Below are 22,119 nucleotides of genomic sequence, written 5' to 3' on the forward strand. Positions count from 1 at the left end.
TAGGAGCAGCGAAGAAGCTTCTCATGACAGTTGAGAAATTAGTTTAACTTACATTTGTTCACCTGTCTGTTTAGCCTCCCCCCTTCCCTCAACTGACTACCAGAGCCCTTTTTGCTGCACTCAGCCCCTCTCAAGCTGCCACAAGGTGTACCCCACCCTCCGATCTCATTGGCTGGCACGGTGTGAGGCCAAGAGCTTTGATTGGTGAAGATGACTTTCATCCCACCCCCACATCAAGCCCCTCCCTCCCTCCTTACTTTTGAGAACAGCTGGAATGAGAAGTTGGGAGGAGGATTTGTGATTGGGTGGCAGTCAACAGTCGGGTGGGTGAGGCATACCTGTCCAGGTAAGTCAGTGATAGGTCATAAGCAGAACAGAATAGGAGGAGTTTGTTTGGGGTTTCAGTTCCTTGCTTAGAGAAACAGACTTTTGATCCTGCTCTCTCTCTCATAGTTAAGGTGAGTTAATCTCTAACTGAGCTGTATTTGTTTAACATAAAGTGGAGAGATTCCGGGACAGTTGAGGGGAGGAGTAGGGTGGAATAGGAGTTTGGGAAAGGGCCTTTGAGTCTTACTCAGATTTCCTCCCTGCCATTTCAATATCTGCTGCTGCAATCTGCCTGCTCTGCAGGGGCTGCCGACCAGGTGAAATCCCTTGGGGGTAGAATTTCTGGTAAAGCTTTCTAGATTTCTCACTGCTTCGTTATTCGTGCTGGGGAAAGGTTCCTCTGCTACCAGCTTTGGTGACAGAAGTTAAAAGCGTCTAATGAGTGACAAGTAATAGTTTATTCTGCCTGGTTTCTAGGAAGAAGGCTGGTGAGAGTGGGAGATAAAACTTACAAGGGTGGAATGTAAATCCCATTGACTCCAAGTCAAGATTTTACTCTGGGTTTTTAGCTTCTAGACCCTAAAAATTAAAATGGTTTTATGACCAGTAGTTTGGGAGGTGGGGGGAGTCTTTAATTTCTTCTAAGTTAGAAGCACCTGGTGTTCTTAACAGTTTCCTATGCTAGTTAGAAGCAAACAAGAAAAACTTATCAATTAGATCTATTTATGTAACCAAGAGGAACTGGTGTGACAGTAGCTCCCATCTCCTTTCAGCATGAGCCTTGATACCTCTGATCCTGTTGTTGTAGAACTAAAAGGAGTTGCACCTTTAGCTGCCAAGATTTTTAGTTAAACTTTTTTGTGCTTGTGGAAGTGGTCTGTTGAATGGGATCATGCCCTTTGCACCTGTGTGTAAAGTGCATGTTTTGTGTACTTGCTCTGCCCTAGCCAAAAAAAGCTTCATGAATGTGTTGCTCAAATAGTTGTGTCACTAATACTCGTGTTAGTAGCTGCATTAAAAACTGCCTTGATATACAGAATTAAGTGTTGCATTGCGGGTCAAAGCTTTGAAGGGTAGTTGTAGCAATACAGCTAACTGCATTTATTTATTTGGATTTTTATGGTTAAACTTGATTCTTGTTGGGAAAATGGCTTTTTTTCCTCAAACGAAAAAAAAGTAGAGAAGTTGGGTATTGTTGAAATTTAGTTTCTCATAGTTTTAAAAAAATCAAAATGGTTACAGAAATGTAGTTTGCTGGTCCCTTTTTTTGGGGGGGGTGTAAATGGGAAAGTTTTTGATAACTATTTTGAACCTTGCTAAAGGGGGGAAACATGTCTCAATTTTTCTTGTCACTTTTTGACCAGCTATAGTGAGTTGAAGTTCATGATGTAAGATCATGGGGGGGAGAGAACCTAGAAGGTAAACTCAAATTATTGTTCTTTCCATTTTTGGCAGCTTTGATCTTCCCCGTAAGTGTGTGTGTGTGTGTCTTTGGTAGTCCAGAATGCTTTTCTTCCCCAGCTTTGCCCTAAAGAACAAATGAGACCATGTGTGGTAATCATGCAACTCTGTATGGTGGTTAGTTGTATATTTTTGTAAATGCCATATTTGTGGCTGTGATACAGATCCAGGTGAACTTTTTGTTCCTAATAATTAGATGAATTTAGGCCTCTTCACAAAGAGTGACTTATACCTCTTTATATAGAACCTAAAGCTCTTGTGTTCAAGTTTGGAGAGCCTGTATTTTGTTGTTTGTGACATGTAACTGGTCACAGGGCATTGTTTCTGTTGAAGCTGGCTTGAACTAGCCACTTCAGGTTTCAGCCATCACACAAGTCGGTGTAAGACTTTGACTTCCCACAAAAACCAATTCACTCCTAAATGTTTATGGGTGGGGAACTAATGAAGAGGTTACAAGTACCACTGAAGCAAACTTGTGGGTCTCATTCAAACTAATGTTAGCATGTGGCTTCTTGCATTGTTAGCATTACTAAGTCATAGATCCCATAATGTCCTAGGGTCCCTTACACTCAACCTTGTCCTCATACTGCCAAACTGTTGGACAGCTGGCTGTAAAAACTACCTGCTGTCCTAGACCAAAGGGTGGTGTTTTATTTAAAAGAATACTTTATCAAACATTAAATTGAGAATTTTTTAGTGTTTCCTGAATAAAGATAGAGAATAAATTCCAATACACACCGTAGGAGATATGATCTCTCAAGGCATACAGCAGTCTCAGTCTGACTAATCCTGTATTACTAGATGTGGCTTCCTGATGCTGTTTTAAAAAAAGCCAGCTGCCACATTGCTGAAGGCCACACCAGGTTACACTACAAAGAATTGCTTTGCCTTTTCTTCTGGTGGGTAATACCGGCTGTGGTTTTTAGTGGATTAAGTATTTGTGGCCCCGCCCTTTTCCTCTCTCTGAAGAACAGGCAGTATGCATCTGGAAAATATGTATCACTCTCTTTTAAATATGCAACATCACTGAGCTGTGTTTCAGAACGTTAATATTTAATGTCTCAGATTTTATGGCTATAAATAACTACACCTTTTTTAAGCTAAACTTTTAGCCTTTTTTTAACCTGAGTTTCACACCCCCTAAATCCTTAGCAATGCATTCTAGTGTTAAGCCTATGAAAGGCCCTCTCATTCTCAGTCGACATTTGACCTCCATTTCAAATTTCATGGCTTCACTTTTGCTGAACTACTTAGTGTTTTCTCTGCCTCCATAAAGCGTTGTCACTGGATACTGTACATACAAACTTGTCTAAAAGCAACATGTTTAAAACAACCCACTCGTCTGAACTTGCCACCAGGTGTAAGGAGCTGGAAGTCTCTTGGGAGCCAATTACTGATAACGATACACTTGAGTTTAGCCTCTATCTTAAATCTATTAGCCTAGAAACCTTCAAATACCTGCTGGTATCAGGGGAAGAAGTGACCTCTAGAAAAGCAGCCATTGCATATGGGCTGTGTATCCATCAGTTATAATTTCCTAGCTATTTCTATTAGCTGTGACAATGTCTCTGCAGTGGTCATTTTGGCATGTTGGACTTAGAGGGCTTGTCATACAATAAATCACAAAATAGGCAATATCAGTAACACATTGACTGTCATGGTCCTAACAAATGTGAGTTAGAGATCTGATTTTAGTCTCAAGACCAGTTGCCCATGATGGGAGGAAACGATATTGATCAGTGGCTGGATGACGTTTAGAATGTGTAGAGGGTGGGGTTGGCAATAAGTTTTATGATGCAGGGCTGGTCACAGATTTAATTATGGAGTTTGTGACCGTGTGGTCACAAGGCAGCATGGTCTAGTGGCTAGAGTAGGGAGAGAAACCATTGTTCCATTCTCAGCTCTGCTACTGCCTTGCTGTGGGACTTGAGCAAGTTGCTTAGCCTCTGATCCTTTATGTGGGAAAAGGGGGATAATTTACTCCCACTCTGTACAGTGCTTTAAATCCTAGGATGAAAGAGGAGTTCTATGTTTTGTACGTAAATGGAATTTCACTGATTCAAGGGAAAAAGTACATCTGCATATGTCTCTGAATTCCAACTTCCATAATTTTTTTTCCCCAATCAAAGCTCTCACTACACCCACAGTCCCATTAAATGAGTTACTACAGTTTATCTGGACTTCCTAATCCAGTTTCACAGAGACCCTTAGCAATCTTGCGCTGTCTGAAGCAAAACCCTTTCCTCTTGGCATTACTGGCATGTCTCTTTCTCCAGTGAGAACAAGGAACCTCTGTGAGGTGCTCTTCTTTGCACAGGCTATGCCATGAACACACCCACCCAAACGCATGACTTAGGTAAACAAGCACCTCTCCCTGTGGCAGCTGACAAACTTGCATCATTTGGAGGTGTGGGGTGGAAGAAAACTAGCACCTTGCAAAGAGGAAGCTCATGGCAAAGCAACGTGCTGCTAGTTCAGTTAGCAGGCTGGTAAGATTTACGCCTCACCTGTTAAACTCTTCAAAATACCTTGGCTATGTTTTTTTTCAGTCTTGTCTATGCTACGAATTTTACCCTCTTCTGCCAATGGATGCAGTTGAACCAGCACTAAAAAATGTTCAAACAGCAAGTGGTGACAAGGACAAAGTGGTCAGCACAATTTCAGAAATTGCTTCATCCCATCCCAGCACGTGGACTGAGCCGAGCGGAGAACTAACCATGGCATTGCTTTTACTCTCTGGCTTTCTTTTCTCTTGCCCGTTAATCACTACCTTACCCATGTTGCAGAGACCCCTAGACTGTCAGTGGATAGAGATGGGCTTGATTTGAATTGGTGGCCTATTGGTGGCATTTACCCTATTACACATCTATTGAGCTCTAGAGTCTTCCAGGTGACTTCTATTTTTTTTTTAAGTCACTAACTTGTGAACAGTCTTTCAGAACAGAAGGCTGGCCAAATCAAACCGATCTGAAGTCCTCATTGCTTCCTTAGAGTTGAATGCTAATATTGCTGATGCGTCTGAATTGGTGCAAGCAAGTTCTGGGCAGAACTAATGCAACACTTAACACATCATGCTCTTTCTGCAGCTTGAGTTGGAACTACGCTACACCTGCTCCTGGAAGTTCTTGCCGCAGTGATTTGTGTTATGCCGAAAGAGGATTTGTGGCTAGAGACAGCTGGTCAAGATTCTGGCAGTTGTGACAGCATGGTCAGCACTAACTCAAGCCACTCTGAATTTGTAAGTAAACATTTTAAAGTAACCTTTATTTTTCATGGCTAGCAGCTGTGGCGCCCTGTAAGTTCTGAAGGAGGGATTCTAGGTAGGCAGAAAGTGCTCTGTTCCATTTTTTTTTAAATACATATTTATACTGGAGTAGCATGAAGAAGCCCCTGTGATGGATCAGGACCCCATTGTATTAGTTACTGTATAAACATGGAACAAAAGGATGGTTCCTGCCCCCAAAGAGTTTAGTTTTTTCACTCCATGCATCTGAAGTGGGTTTTTTAGGCACAAAAGCTTATGCCCAAATAAATCTTAGTCTAAGGTGCCCCCTGACTCCTCATCGTTTTTTCATGCTCTCTCTCAAACCATTGTGCAGCACAAACACAGGCGATCTCTTAGCCTAAGCAAAGGGAGTGAAGCACAGTCCTATAAAAGACTCATCACCACAGGCACGAATCAGTACAGCTGAATTATGATGCCAAACTCCTTCTCTGGCTCCAAAGCAATCTTAACACTTGGCAGTTGAACTGCGGTGGTATTGCTCAAGATCTATACGTTATGGAGCTCCCAGATGGTAGTACAATGGGAGAGTGTAGGGAAGATCTATCAGTGGCAAACTTAAGTTTACAAAACAAGCCGATCACCTGCTCCCAACTGATGTGCAGGTTGGCTGTGTTTGCCGATGTGCTGAGCTTTGTGTAGCTCAGAATGGCTTGGCCAGTGGGGACTATCATTTTGCCTCTTCTGAATTGCTAGAGCCTTGAATCCAGAGTGGGTTGTGTCAGGCGGCAGGGCCCACACACAGTTCATTGGGTAGGAGGAGTCTAGCTGGCTAGATCTCCTGAGAGGGACCAAAGTGTGACTAACTCTAACAAATTGATGCCAAGTTAATCTAAAGGAGACATGAATTAAACCACACTCCACTTTGATTTAATTCCAACTAAGTCAGTAATGAAACCAGTGATGAATTTGGCCCATTAGACAGTGAAAATCATTTGCACCCATCCATTAGGGCTAGTTTGTATCAAACACATTCCAGGATTAGGGAGACCAATTATTCCTCTTGGACTTGGAGCATATTGCAATGAAGTCACTGCAATTCTGTACTGAACAGACCCTCCATGCTATTGCACACCAGAAATAGACCTGTTTATAACTAATAGGGATGGGCAAATAGTTGCTGTATGATACCAGATCCAGCTTGATGCCTTTTTCTAAAATAAGGGAGTTTTTTCCAAGGTGGAGACTTGTGTGTCATGCCTAATGCAGTTTTCCCCCTTCCATGCCTTCAATTTTATAGGCCTCTAACGATGCGTTAGAGTCGAATAGCATCTTACCTTGGCCCGGACACTAAGGCTTGATGTGACGCAGAAGAAGAGTTGCTTACAGTCCAGTGATAACTGAGCCGGATCCTATCGTGCTTGTTGAAAAGGGGGTGGGGGGGGGGGTTAGAGAGCATGGAGAGAAGCCATCATACTCATAAGACCTCTGAATTTCTGGATGCTTAGACAAGTTTCCAAAATTCAATATGGCTGATCCATACAAATGTGGCTTGTCCAGAGTACAACTAGCCAGCCAAATGTGTTACGGGATTACTGATGCTTCAAAGGAAAGTTAGTGGCTGCTGCCGGGAGCATGATTCTAATTGCTTGATTGGGAATGCCAAATCCTCAGAGGCTGTTTGATTATATTGCCAAATGAGGTTGCCCTTAAGTAGTGCTTCTGGTGGTGAGTGGTTGTCACTAGGCAGACTGGCAGTTTCTGGGTATTCAACAGTTAGATCCTGCGGGAGAGAGCTGTCCTTGGCTTAATTTAAACTAGAAATACTATTGTAAGTAGCATTATGCCTAATTTCCCCATTTGTGGTTTGTTTTTTTTAGAGTGATAACAGCTATGACTACTTATCTGTGGAGGAAAAGGAATGTTTGATGTTCCTAGAAGAAACTATTGATTCTCTGGATACGGAAGCAGACAGTGGGGTTTCTGCTGATGAGATCAATTATGCTGAACGTTCTAAGCTCCCCAGGACATGGCCGAAGAGAGATGTTGTTCCAAAAAGTAAGGTTAAAACTTGCATTCTGAACCCCAGAGAACTCAGGGCCTGGACTGTGGCCAGGACTGAAAGCCCTGTGATGCAGAAAATCTTAGTAGGGGGGGACAGAATGTTGTCCCAGCTTCCCTCATACAGTAAACACCTGGTAGTACACAATTGACTAGAAAAATCTGTGCTGGGGTGGGGAGAAGGGACTAAAGGTTTTTGTCTCTCCAGTGCACCTAGTGTAGGTTACCCTTGGAGAAGAGCCTGCTGGTTGTCCTGGTAAAGGTAAACAGCTAGTCTGCAAAACTGTAGGACAAAATATCTATATGCTGTTGACACTGGAAAATATTGAATGTTAATCTCTAGGACTCATCAGGCAATGTGTGTGTCACTAACTGCAAACTTACTATCTTTGCAATAAGAAAATATTAGCCTCCCTACCGCTAACATGCCCCTAGTAAGTCTTTTAAGTTGGGTATCTTGGCTCTGTTCCATTGGCAGCCCTATTAAAAAGGTTAGCTCTGTATGTAACTAGTGGGTGGTCTTGATACACTGCTCTGCATATAGCTGCACGCTTAACTTATTTTTTTGTCTAGATTTGGACAGTAGGTCTCCCGCTGAGAGTTTTGGTCAGCGACATGAAGTAGAACATGGATCTCTTCTCTCAAGTTCTGCTCCAGTGGGGGTTACAAGCTCAGGCTACCGCAGCCTTCCAAGGAGTGTCAATGCAGGAAGTGCACAAACAACCATCAAGGTTTCTGTCAGCAAAGCAGCTGACGTCCCTGATGGTCCAATTCCAACAGCTCAAGAACCAGGGAAGTCTTCATGGAAGATGCCCAAGAAAAGGGGGGTTGAGGACAAGTCAAATCACCAGCCCAGCATGAGTACTCAGATGAAGCCATCAGACTTGGAGTCTATAATTATCTGCCCCCCTGAACCCTTCCAGGATTCCAGAAGCAAGGGGTCTGGCAATGGCAGTGAAGATGAGCTACTACCTAATAATTTGGAGGTAAAGGGAAAAGCTGAGGAAGCAATGGGGAATGAAGTTGAAGTTGCATCACAGCATTCTGCCCCAGAGAATGCAAGGCTGCCACTGAAAGAGGAAAAGAAACATCGTGAGCAGGGAAGAGAAGGAGCCCCTGATCTTCAAGGAAACCAAGAGAAATCACCCTCAAAAGAAGCTTCTCTGGATTCAAACATCAAGCCAGGGCCTCCCACAGCCCCAAAGCCAAGAAAACTGCCACCAAATATTATCCTGAAACCTAGCAAAATCAGCCCAGCACCACTCGTAGACCCCCATCACAATAGAAAAGGGCCTTCTCCATCTTCACCCAAGCACAAATCCAACACCAGTGACTCTTCTGTGGAAAAGCAGGAAAGGGCAAGGTGGGAGGCGTTGGAGAAGTTGGGACTCCTACATGATAAAGGAAGGGAATCTAAAGTCCATGTTGTCAGACCTCCTACTGCTCCCAAACCAAACCCTGTCCTCATTCCTAGGGCTGGTAGTAGGGATAACTTAAACAGTGATGATGGAACTGATGTTCCTGTGAATGGGAAACCTGATCAACAACATGCTCCAGGTTTAAATCCAGCAGAGAGCACTGCTCCTGGCTTGAGACAGACCATCAAATCCAGGACCTTGGAGCGTTCAGGCATAGGTCTGAGCAGCAAGGACCAGAACATGGACAGCAGCTCACTTGGCAAAACATCCGTCCTTAAGATGGCGGCTCCCAGTGTTATCAGGAATAACCGAACACGCCCAGCTTCCCTCGGCACAAGGGAAGACTTTATCGAACTCAAAGCATCCAAAACTGATAACGAGGAGCCAGGGAAAAGTGACAAGCGCAAATCTTACCCGTTGCTGAAGTTTCCCCGGCCTACTTGTGTCAGTGTAAAAATCACCCCTAAAGGAGCTACAGATGAAAACCGGCGGGAAGCTCTGAAAAAACTTGGCCTACTGAAGGAATAAACAATTGAACACTTTGTGCAAATTCACTTATGCTTTTATGCTATGAATACAGGAACTTCTGTCCTTCCTCTTAAGCAAAATGGGACAAACTGTGGGTGAATACAGGAAAGTCTTGTAACAGGGTTCTAGGCACACTTAGATTAATTCTGCACACTCTGAACTGACAGTATGAAAATGAGCATCTTCACAGTTTGATTTCTACCCCTCCAGGGCCTCAGGAGGGCAGGCCTGAATTAATACTGCCATTAGAATTATTCAAAGCTTCATGCTAAATAGACATCACATGTATATAGTGTATATAATTATTTATATGTAATGGGAATAAGTATATGGATGGGAACATTCCCCTAAATGTTTTATTGCATTTGCTCCCCTAAATGTTCACTGTTTGGAAACCATGAACTCCTGGCATGTGGTGGCTGGGTGGGGTGGGGGGAGCCAATCTGGGAAAGACAGGATGGCAGGATTTGACTCAGATGTGTGTGGGGTTTTTTTTTTTTAAATTACTATAAAACATTTATTCAAAGCTTTCTGGGACCTGATCATCACATTGGGCACATGCACGTACCTCCTGAAGCCAATGGGAGGGATGCATATGCAACTGCCAGCATGAACAGGATCTGGATATTTTAGCCTGGATAGCAGTAAGTGTGCCTGATGTGGGTCTGCCTGAGAGATGACTGGCAATAGAACTTGTATAGGTATCCGATTCAGAACTGCTGCCCAATATGAGGAAAAATACAGATGAGCAGAAGTTGATTTTTGTTGTTTGCTTTCATGAACTTTTATCTGACATCTGGTTTATTATATCCAGCTGTATGAGCAAACTACTGCTGATGCCTTGTCAGCTTTTATGTTATGCACCTTTTATCTTAGAGGTTTTTTATTTTGGTAATAAACTATTTTAAATGGCCAGATGACTGTATATTGTGGATTTCCTCTTTAAAAGACAGTATGTTTCAACAGTAAGGTGTCGGAGGGTGGGAAGAACAAGTTTTATTCTTAAATATCTCAACCTGGAGCAGTGAACCAATGCGGAAACTGTTCCCTCTGCACTTGAGTGGCAGAACCTGAAAAGTTGCACTATTTTAATGTGGTATTTACTTCCATTTCTATAATATGACAGCAGTTACTGGTCTTGCTGTGATACGAAGTGTAACCCACTAAAGTAAGCAGGGTTGCGTTGGATGGTAGCCAGAGCAAAACTTGAGTCAATTTCTGAACTGACCTTGATAGGGTCAGTTAGTTATTCTAGCACATTAGACTCTAGAGAAGTGGTAGATTTAGCCTTAGTGGTAGCTTTCTCTGCTATGGGCTTGGCCTCCTCTCCAAGTTCATCGCATACAATACACTTTTAAAATTGTATAGGTTAATTGGATCTATTCACGAGCAATGAGCCTGAGCAATGACGCCTTGCCCTGACTTGGCAAAACTTGCAATGATGCATGTATCCAGGAGCAACATAGTCAACCCTTAATTAATCATTGGGCACATTGCTGGCAGGATGCTATGTCCCATATGGTTATACATCAGTTACTATGGAAGACCATATTTTCCCTTCAGTGGATGTAGCTGCCTGAGGTTAGAGGAAGAGTTGCTCATGCTTCTGGGTGATCACATCAGCGCTACAGAAAATCCTGGGAGGCCTGAGCTGGTGAGCATGACAACTACAGTTTAGGACTTTCTGATCTCCACTCTACAGCACGAACCTTTGTACGATCAGAACCGTGTGTTTGTGTTACACTCAGATGACCTTCGTGCAGGAGAGAGAGAAACGTGTGTTACACAATGTCACAGCTGAGCCAAGAGCAACGCCTGCCCCTCCAAACTGACTCTAGGTACTGACCGGAGCACAGGTAGGGACCAGTCAGAACCCACATTCTCCTGGCTGGCCAGTGGCGGGATGCTCCGCCACACCTCTTTTAAGTTTCCTGCTTCTAGAAAGTGGAGGTGAAATTTCAACAAAAAGGCAGCTGCAAATAGATTTCTTCCCCCACCCCCAGCTCTTCTTCAGTTACTCATCACTTATTCTACACAACTAAACTAAAATTCTCTGGTTATATAGTGCATCACCATTTTAACTCTGATGAACTTCTGCGCTCAGCCCAGAATTTTTTTTTTTTTTTTTTAATCTGGAGATCAGGACCTTAGACAACTTTTGAGCCATGACAACAGCTATGCATAGCCCACGTTATTAGAATAGCAAGATCCAGGTAGTGTGGCAGAGAGCTGAGACCCTTAAAAAGCTGGTGGGCCAGCCTGCTTCCCTTACCAATTCAGGATTGAATGCTACTCTGTACATTTTTATTTAGGAGGACCAGCCTGGACAGTCTGAGGAGGTTGCCTGCAATAGCAGGGAGCTGGACTTTAACCCAGGAGTTCCCTTCCACTCCTCTATAACTCATTAGTGCCAACCAATTCCTTGGAAGACTATTCTACATTTTAATGATGTCACTGGGGGAAGATTTTTCTCCCCTTGTCAGCCTTGAGTTAGTTTAGTCGTTCTCTTTCCCTGAAGGGATTTCTCTGATATTTCACAGTATCTAGCTAGTGTCTGTATGTTCCTGGGGCTTGCCTCTATTATTGTAAGCTCTTCCAATTACTGTGGCCTGGCTTTTTGTACAGAATGCTGCAACTCGCTGTAAAAGAACTGAACAGAAATGGTTGTAGTAGCAATAAAAAAATTGCTTCAGATTTACAAGCTCAGACAAGCTGATGCCATCAATGGATATTTCAACTTTATTACATAAAAAGCATCCTTCTGTCACGGTGAGGCCCTGTTACTTGTTCAAGTTATGGGAATTTGAGACTCCGCCTCCCAGATGTAAAAGGGGTATTTAATACATTTACTCTACTGCTGGCCTTCCCTTGCCATCCTCCCCTCCCCCAAGAAGTGTGGTGCAGGGAGAGCATGGTAAACAGGTGTCAGATTACTCTTCAAGCCCCTGAGGCTAATACACATTTCCTCTCAGAGCTGAAAGTCATAAACTGTACCTGTCACACTGATCCCCTTAGGCTTCCTGGGATCTTCCGCTGCTCTAATGTGAACACTTGTAAGCCTGAGCAACTCTTCCCATAGCCTTAGGCAGCCACATTTGTTGGAGGGGAAATAGCATCTCCCACAGTAACTGATGAGTGACCTTATTAGTGCCAGAAATGCAAGGTTAAAGAGTTCCTAGAGTAGAAGATGGCTGGAATGAGGCCTGCATGCCCTTCTATACCAGATACCACATCCTTGTCTTCAATGTGCATATCATTTCCTGTGTCTTTTCAGCCACCCACAGATGCTTTGTTCTGTGAATGCTACAGACTTTTTGCTCCTATGGTGCTCTCCTCCCACAAACAACTCTGCTTTTCTCTGCAACCTTTTTGTCCCCAGCAGGGCTGACCAGAGGATTCAGGGGGCCTGGGGCAAAGCAATTTTGGGGGCCCCTTCCACAAAAAAAGTTGTAATACTATAGAATACTACATTCTCATGGGGGCCCCTGTGGGGCCTGGGGCCTGGGGCAAATTGCCCCACTTGCCCCTCCCCACCCTGGGCGGCCCTGCCCCCCTAAAAGTTCATCTGAGTCTGTTTGTTCTGCCACCCAGGCTCTGCTACAGACTTGCTTTTTTAGCTAGCCTTCCATCACCAACCTCTGCTCCGCCAATCATACTTTCTTGTATGAGCTTACTCCTCAGTCTATACGTGTAATTAATGAATTTATTAAAAGTATGGAACTAAAAGAACTAAAGAGATATGGATAGCAAGAGTATCTCATCTCATTTTACCATAAGCTTTGTTTGCTTTGCCCAGGCTATTCTTGTCGAAAAGGAATTAAATTGGATGGGCCCTTTTGAAGGTTTTCTCCTTTAATACATTGGTCCTGATTTTCAAAGGGACCGAGCTGCTGCATGTCCTATTGGCTTCACCTCTGAAAATCAGGCACAGTTGGGCAGTCACAATCCATGACCACTTTTGCAAAAATTTGGCCAGTGGGAGTCCTGCCATTGGTGCCCTAGGGGTCAGTTAAAATGTCTCCTTTCTTCTGACGAAAGGAGAAGTGGGCCCCAAATGACCACCTTTGCTGATGAGGAATGTTGGTGTTTTGAGGACACACCACCCAGCAGCATACAAGTGCCTCTTTCTGCATGTTACAGTTTGCTCACAGGGAAGTCTTGTTCTCAAGTTTTTGCATTTTTAAGATTCAATTGGGTGAATAAAGCAAGTGTCCTTATTCCAGCAGGAAATTTAACAGCTACATGTCATGCAGCCTAACAATACCTATGTCAACTGCATGCAATATTTACAGAAAGTCACAGGCCAGAGATAAGACAGCTAACCTGGCAGTGAAATTAAGCAATCAACATTCCTTGTAAGGTCAATATTATGCAAATAGGCCCAGATTTTTCAAAGGTGTGTAGGCATTGCCAGTTTTGCAAATGACACTTAGGGCCTTAAGCCACTTAGACCATGTACTGCTGGTTGGAACATGATTAAATATTGGTAAACAGCTGGGCCATGGTGTTTTAAAAACGTAGAGAAGGGTGCAGGCTACAATATTCAGAGCAAGGTTTCTAGTCACTCCAAAGTTTAGGGGGGGGGGGGAAATTAGGAGCTAGGATTTTGAATTGGGACCATCTTTCTTTTAAAAGTGTTTTTCCTGCAAACCCCACCAACGGGTCCAGCTCCCTACCCCTTTAAAAACCCTCCACAAAATAGAGCAGAAAAAGAAAGCAAACAAAATAATATGAATAAAAGAAAAGTATCATCCCTTGGAAAGAATCCAAACAATGTCAGAGAAAGATGCTTGAGAAACTACTGCTTATGAAAACAAAGTTGGTTTGCAGGTAAGCTATTATCTTAATTGGTAGTGGGCTGGTCAGCATTAACCCAAACCCACACACTGTCGAGAGGAAATGAAGCAGGTGAGTTATACTGAACAGTGCCTAGCTGGAAACCTTTCTGGTTTGCCCAGTATGAAATATCCTGCAGACACACTGGATCCCACTGGAGGAGCTTGTGAATTTTCCTAAAGCTCTTTGGCCGGTGTGAAAATCCTGCTACTGAATTTTGAACCTGGAATCAGGCCTACTATGAGCCCATTCCAGGTATAGCAAGTCTAGGGGTCCACATTGCTGTTGCCTTGTGATATGCTGGTCCACAGGGGCTGCAAAGCAGCCACGGAGCCTCCTGCTGCAGCCCTCTGTGTCAGATGCATATTGGAGGCAGGCACGGATTCTAAGTGGTAGGGCTGGGACAGCTCTTCTCCAGCGGTTACAAGGCCCGTAAGAGACTTGGGCAACTGGGCACAAATTATGACTGCTTTAACCTATTGAACTGGCCCATCCCTTTCTCAGTCCCGGCACCAGTAAGGGATGAGTTTAGTCCTTGGATTCCATTTTCCTACTACAAGTGGGTCATGTGACAAGTTATTTGTATTGGAGACCCACAATGCAACCTCCTAAACTACCTGATGATCTTGGCTTGGGGACGTGCCTCTGGGCTCATCCTGAGCAGGGATCAAGGGAAGATGTGGTCTGTTTTCCTAAACCCTGTATTCACATCAGTCCCACCCCACCCTTGTCCTCCTCATGCCTCTCCTAGGAACAGATCGCACCCAGCCATGCTGGTCTGAAGCCATGTGTTCTGTGCTGGAGTCACGCTGGATCAAACTAGAAGTAGAGAGGGCAGATTGGTCCTGGGGAGCCCTTCCTGGCTGTTGAAATAACATCACCGGAGTGGCTCAGCTCTACCCTGCCTGCTAAAGAAGAATTCACTTATCAACACTGATTACACACACGAGGGCTTAACTCCAGGTGGCACCATGCAAGAATATGTGCCTGTTGTTCCAATGTCCCAGCTCTGGAAGCACAGACACAGTGGGAGTAGGATGACTTGTGGGGATAAATAATTTGGTTGCTAGTGACCCTATAATATAAACTGGCCTCCAAGTTGCCCCAGTTTGTTTGAAGGATAGAGGTAGCAGCTGCTGCCAGGCTGGAGGTACAAAACACCCACAGCCACCCACCCATGATAAGAATCGGGATCTAATTTACCCCATTGACAGCACACAGACAGCTAGAGTTCGTGCAGAGGAGACGCTGTGGCACCTCTTATGTTGGTGTTAAGCGGTCATGCTTTTACTTTATGCAGTTCCCTTTCAGTTTACATCCCATGGGCCAGATCCACAGCTGTTGTAAATGGGCATCTCTGCACTGAAGTGTCAGCATAGTAGTGTAAACTTTGGACATGCAATCTCTCTCCGGAAACTTAACCGATACTTTGCCACACTGCATGACCGATATGATGCCATAATATCCCCCGGGAGTTAATTAGACGGAACGTTTTGCACCTAAGATATTTCCTTTATCCAAGATCATTTTGGAATGGTGCCTCTGTTTCAAAATCACGCTGATAACCAAGCAAAGGTTTTGTTTGACACAAAAGCTCTTTGAGCAATACTGGCAGACTCCACCTTTTTGCTTAGATAAACAAGATCAGATTGCCTTTAGGTTAAAGCTGCCTAGGTATCTGTTAAAATAGGTCTAATAAAACAACACTCTTTTTAAGATGCATGACATACGAGTCATGGATGGGTACAAACTCCTTTACAGAACCCCAAACAATATTCAACTGTTTTACAGTGCTGGAGGAAGTCTGCAGAAGAACTGGACTAACAAGAAAACAGTTCAGGTCAGCCTCTTTTAGTACAAAGTGGGAGAAGCGTAACGCTCAAGGCCTGAATCTCCATTGTCCTGCCCCTTGTGTGATCATTTGCACTGCTGCAGTAAAATGCTACCTTTCTGAGTGGAGGGCTTTTTTACATCCTCTTTGCACAGGTGCAAATGACTAGAGAAGGTGCAAGGTAGTGGTGAATTAGGCCCAGAGTGATTTAAGAGGGGAGATTGAGATGTGTATCTTCTGAGCCCCTCTTAGAGCTGTGTGAATTCTTTTTTTCCTTTACTAAATTAAAACAGGGGACTGGGATTCCTGCCCTAAAGTTTCTGCTCTTTCACTCATGCACTTTGTAATCTTCATCTAGCCACAAGACCTCTGTTCACCTTAGTATGTCCATCGGTAAAGTGCCTATCTTACGGGTTACCTAGTGTAGGGCGGAACTAAATATTAGTAAACGATTTGACACCCCGGGAGGAAGGATGTGGGAGAAATGCCGAGGGTTTTCACTCCATGGGGGAGGTATCAACAACGTTTCTGCTGGAGCCCATCAGCGCTCTCCCACAAATCTGCTGCTGTGTGTCACCAGAGGGCGGAGCAAAGCGCTATCAGGCTGCGTCTTATTTTAAGTGCCCTTTCCAGTTTACAGTCATTGGGCCAGATCCACAGCTTGTGTAAATGGGTGCAGCTCCACTGAAGCATCAGCCCAATCGTGTAACCTTTGGACGTGAGGCTCCCAGCCCACTGGTAGCCAAGGGAACACCATGCTGATGATAAAACATCAAACCTGCCTGATTTCCCTTATTTACTGGGGTTTAAAAGGTAAACGAAAACCATCCTGGTAAAGTGCCCTCGTGTGATCAACCCATCAGGGTGGACACAGCTCTGGGAGAGAGAGCTAGATTCCATTCTGCCTTACATTTCCATCACCAAAGATGCCAGCTAAATTCTGCCTGCAGGATCTCTATCACTGGTGATAATGTAAGAGAAAGGCAGGACCCATCTTGATTTTTCAGATCCCAGGTGGGGAGGGAGCAGATAACATCTTTGGACTTGTAAAGTGAGGAAATTTGCCTGGACACATGGGGAGTCAATACAGATGGAGCCACCTGATATCATCTTGAGAGAGTCACGTTTCAGAGCATAACTGTGTGTTAATACATCCTGACAAACGCAGTCTGCACCATCCTAATTTCTTCTCCTCTCTCTCGGTTAACTTGCTGCCTTTTCATTTAAGAGAACCATTTGCACTTCAAAGTATATGGCGTAAAGAGTTCATAACTGGGTGGAAACTTCTTTTGCTGCTATTTGTGCCCCAGACTAGTTTAAACCTGCTGGGTCAGAAGACAGTTTACACACAAAGCAACAGATATTCTTTCAATGATGTTTACTGTAGGGGCTGGGAAATTTAGCATCCGTCATGACATTCTTTCACTTACATTCATTGATGTAATTGTTCCATAAACACTGGCAGGATGAGTTGCTGGGAGCCAAAAGAGTTTTTTTTTAATATCCCTTATGCAACTCATAATCCTTACATGTATAGAATGAATTTACCTTCACTCTAACCTATATATTTGCCTATCTGGGTCACTCTTTATTTAACAAACTTCATAAATTAATTATTTTTAACTAGAATATTCTGATCAAATATTAATTCAAACCTTGTTTGATGCCACGGGGGAAATAAATTGCAGGATTATAAAGGATAAAGCACCACTGGTATGAAAAACTACACACTATCATAGATAGATATTTATATCTATCTATGTATTACAGATTATATTAGATTAGATAATGAGTTGACATTCCCGTCTCAAAGTGTTTTACAAACTAATGATTCTAGAAGCTACAGGAATCACCTCTAATGTCACTGAAATGCAGCCACCTCTGTGTTGAAATGCAGCAACACTGCACTGCAGCTTAGGAGAGAAAGTAAAAAGGGATACTGTTTCCTACTACTAAGAACAATACTTTACATTTCTATAGAACCTTTAGAGATCTCAAAACCCTTCCCAGACATTCTTAAAGTAGCTTCATAACACCTCTGTGAGGTAGGTAAGTATTAGCCCCTTTTTACAGATGAGGAAACTGAGCCACAGAGTGGTTAATTGACTTGCTCAGGTACATTCATGAAATGGACAGCAGAGGCAGGAATAGAAATCCGGAATGTCTCCTTATTCCTGGTTTTGTGTCTTAAGGACGAGACTCTGAGCAGAGTCCGAGTTGGCATTTGGCCAGGTTACTGGGGTGAAGGGAGAATGTAATGAAGGATCACCCAAAGAACTGGTGAATGTAACCTCAACAGCTTTAATATACTTGGACAAAGTAGGGACATCTCATGGTGGGCAGCAAGGTTCTCCCTATGAATTAGAATAAATGCTGTCAGGCAATTTGATTTTAATGCCTTGCAGGGATTGTGTACTGACCCATCAGGGCTATATTGGCTCAGACAGGTAGTTTCCGTTTCTTATGTGAATTTACCAAGACTTATCACCCAACTGAACAACGCAGCTCAAATCCAGGATAAGCGGTTTATTAAAATCAGATGACATCAAAGATGATGCCCTTATATAATACAATCTGGAAGTTCAATCCTGATTCCCTCTTGATTCCAGATTGTATTAATGGCTATTAGCCAGGATGGGCAGGGATGGTGTCCCTAGCCTCTGTTTGCCAGAAGCTGGGAATGGGAGATGGGATGGATCACTTGATGATTACCTGTTCTGTTCATTTCCTCTGGGGCACCTGGCATTGGCCACTGTTGGAAGACAGGATTCTGGCTAGATGGACCTTTGGTCTGACCCAGTATGGCCGTTCTTATGTTCTTAGTACTTAAGGAACCTCATAAAGCAACTGGCATCAGTAAAAAATGCATTAAAATCACCAACCTAGTTGTAACAACAAGGAGTCCGGTGACACCTTAAAAACTAACAGATTTATTTGGGCATAAACTTTCATGGGTAAAAAACCTCACTTCTATAGATGCATCCATTGGGTTTATCCCAGAGTAGCTGGCATCCTCCAGGATGAAATGCTATCTGAAGAAGTGAGGTTTTTTACGCACGAAAGCTTATGCCCAAATAAATCTGTTAGTCTTTAAGGTGCCACCGGACTCCTTGTTGTTTTTGTGGATTCAGACTAACATGGCTACCCCCTGATACTTGACAACCTAGATGTTCCACAATCTCAATGGGAAACTGTTACAACTTCTACTACTTTGGAGATTTCTCAATCTCGACACTAGACAACGTAATAAATCTGTCCTGTGAGAAACATGTTTTAGCTGGATTCTTTACAGCTGCTTGTTTTGAATCTGAGACATGGGATAATGTCTGTGGCTTTTTAATGGAGCATATATTCCAGTATGGATTGAAATATTCTGGCTTAGACATACTGTTAGTTTATCACATTATAGGGCAGTTCATTAGCTGTTGTGAATTGTTGCAGCTCCGTTGACTTCACTGGAGCCACGACAATATACCAGCAGAGGTTCTGCCCCTCTATATACATGCATGTCAGAAACGGAAAACTGCAGGTCTGAGCTGAAATTATAGATAGGCTCCCCTAGCTTCACTTTCAGATCTGCCATATCGTCCCAACCCAGACACTAAGAGCCAAGTGCCTGCTGGGTTGTTAGGTTCACACAGCAGGGAAAGACGCCTACCATCCTCTCACGTGTGTTAGAGCACTGATGATCTATTTCAAAGCTTGGCCATTTTTTAATTTCACTAAAGTTCTTCTTTCTCACTGGCCAGGGACTGAGCCTGCAAATGACCTGGAGTTCAGCAAAAGACATAGTCCCTGGTAAGGAAGCCAGTCCCTGTACCCGAGAAGAAAGACACGCCTGCACCCTTGCCTTAAGAGAGTGCATGTCAGCTGTGGAGTAGATCATGCTATTGGTAGTGTTAGCTAGTAGTTAGGAATCCAAGTCCTGATTCAGGAAGCACATGTAGAACTTTAAGCACCTGTGTAGTCTCATTTACTTCAATGGAGGTGACTTCAGTGTGACACTTTGAATGCTTTGAGCACCTTGCTGAATTACAGTCCTAAATTGCAGGACCTCCTGGAATCGGTTTCCCAGCACTGCTCATTATACAACCCTAGGCAAGTCACTCTTTGTGCCTTAACCTACCCCTGTGTAAAATAGGGATAATTATACCTTCCTCCTGGGATAATCGTGAAGCTTACTTAATGCCTTTAAAGAGCTTTGAGATCCTCTGCTGCAAGACACTGTATAACTAGAGCATATTATTATGATTAATAATCATTTCTCACTGTGATTGTAGCTCAGGATATTCTAGGACTTCTTTGTATTTGGCCAGTCATGTGAGACTCTTTGAGTGGCCACCATATAAACACAGTTTTGAACCAACATGAAATTAGACCTTTACTCCTCACTTAGAGAGCAGCAGGGTCTCATGTTTGATTCTAATAAGCCAGTTGTGCTGGATCTGAGCAAGGTAATACAAGGCCGATGTGGTATATTTTGTTGGGTGATAAGTCCTAGTAAACTCACACGGATAAAAAAAATTACACGTCTAAGGAGTGTAGTCCTGATGGGGCAGTAGATAGTGCCTGTAAGGCACGGAGATTACATTTCCTTTCAGCCTTGCTGGTAACAGACGGCTTTGCTGCCCAAAGTGAGATGGCCCCTCTAGCAATTTGTCCAAGTGTAATGAGGTGTTGGGGTTACATTCACCAGTTCTTTGGGTGATTGACAAAAGTATGATGCTAGTTTAATGTCAGAGGGGAGGTTAAGGCACAAGCTATCATGTTTGTACAGGCTCTAGCAGCGCGGGAACACCATTTCAGCTGGAACATCTGAGTGGTACTGTCATACAAATGGTTAATGATTATATCCATGTTGCTGCTGTTACAGCCTGCAACTCTCTTGTCAGCTTCCTTACACAAAGTAGGTTTTGTTGGGTCAGCCCTTGAATGAGAGAGCACCCAGGAAAACCCAGGTGGTGTAGGATGGTGATTCACAGTGTGTGACCCTGTCTCCTGGGCCAATGCCTTTTCAGAGTGCTAGGGCAGAGGTGCTATGTTTTAGATTCAACATAAACCAAGGCCTGGGACAACTTGTGGTCATTAGGGACCCTGTGGCATTTTTCAGAGGAAGGTGCAGCAAACTCTAAAGTGAGCAAGTATGGAATGACCGTCTCATAAACGAAGTTTCTTCCTATCCCTCTTCTAAATGCTCCTGCTTCCGGGGCTGACTGATCTCTTCCATCCTTTTCAAAAATGTAATGTAAACATCGGTGTTCAAGCCACCCAAGTCTCCACACCTCTTCTAACTCCTGCTATGTTCCTGGTCCTGATAATGTCTCATGGTAGAGAGTTCCACATGCTAACTCAGCACAGGAGAGTGCATTGTGGAACTCAGCACATGTTTGACATTTCTCTCCAACACTTTTTCCCCCCTTGTTTTTTGTTCTAAGTGAGATTCAAAGGTACTAAAGAAAAACAAAAAGAAGAACAGGAGGACTTGTGGCACCTTAGAGACTAACAAATTTATTAGAGCATAAGCTTTCGTGGACTACAGCATACAGCATATGCATCCGAAGAAGTGGGCTGTAGTCCACGAAAGCTTATGCTCTAATAAATTTGTTAGTCTCTAAGGTGCCACAAGTCCTCCTGTTCTTCTTTTTGCGGATACAGACTAACACGGCTGCTACTCTAAAGAAAAACAGTCACTCTGAAGTTCCCTTTCTGTTAGCAGTGGGGCACTTGGAAAATGCAGCTGTCGTTAGGCGAGATTGTGAACATTGATGAAGGACATTGTGGGTTTCAATGCAGACTGTTCCTGATCAAAGACACTCAAGGTTACAAGTCAAGCCATGGTTTATCAGCCTGGAATCTTAATACTAAACTGGATTCCTTTGCCCTCATTTCTGGTAACAGAATCCATGTTCTGACCTGGCCCAACCCCTTTAGATTATGGCATCCAATTGGATTATCATGACATAAATTGTGAGTCAACTCTGGCAAGCAGAAAATGAACTCGGTTTATGTTAACTAAATGCAGCTGCATTTGGCTTGTAATGCCCTATAACTTTGCAGCTCAATAGAGACAGGAGGGGTAGCTGTGGTGTGTTATGCAGGAGACTTTGCAGAACGATAATGTATCTGGGTTGTTTTGCAAGAGCACCTCTTTGGCTAGGATTTCATTTTTAACTCTTACTGGATTTGCAAAACTGGTAGGAGGTTGCTTTAAAAGCTGCAGAGCACTGAAGGTCAGAGGTGGGATGTGCTGATAACATGGCCCTGACAACTACATATAGTTAGCAAGTGTTGGCTATAGATTCAGTGTAATGCCCCATGCTGATATTATGGGCCCCACATATTGCCTTGTTGTTTTACTTCTGGTAAAAGAACAGATTCACTTGTCACCAGCTGCTCATTCCATGAATGAAGGTAATTTCCATAATGAAGAAGGT

The 22,119-nt window shown here is 43.5% G+C and overlaps 1 protein-coding gene across 6 annotated transcripts; it reads left to right on the forward strand.

The window, feature by feature from the left end:
• Nucleotides 1-244: 244 nt before the first annotated feature.
• On the forward strand, nucleotides 245-9,933 carry C4H1orf116 (chromosome 4 C1orf116 homolog). 6 transcript variants are annotated; one of them, XM_024109349.3, is made up of 4 exons: nucleotides 245-346; nucleotides 4,875-5,026; nucleotides 6,892-7,069; nucleotides 7,646-9,933. In XM_024109349.3, exons 2-4 carry the CDS (start codon nucleotides 4,934-4,936, stop codon nucleotides 9,016-9,018), a joined length of 1,644 nt encoding a protein of 547 aa, XP_023965117.2. In that variant the 5' UTR covers nucleotides 245-346; nucleotides 4,875-4,933; the 3' UTR covers nucleotides 9,019-9,933. The 6 variants fall into 6 exon arrangements, with proteins under 6 accessions (XP_023965117.2, XP_023965113.2, XP_023965112.2 ...); XM_024109345.3 differs by having other exon boundaries at nucleotides 279-458; XM_024109344.3 differs by lacking the exon at nucleotides 245-346 and adding an exon at nucleotides 477-672.
• Nucleotides 9,934-22,119: the final 12,186 nt, after the last annotated feature.

The sequence above is a fragment of the Chrysemys picta genome, chromosome 4, assembly GCF_011386835.1.
Source record: "Chrysemys picta bellii isolate R12L10 chromosome 4, ASM1138683v2, whole genome shotgun sequence".
Lineage (NCBI taxonomy): Eukaryota > Metazoa > Chordata > Testudines > Emydidae > Chrysemys > Chrysemys picta.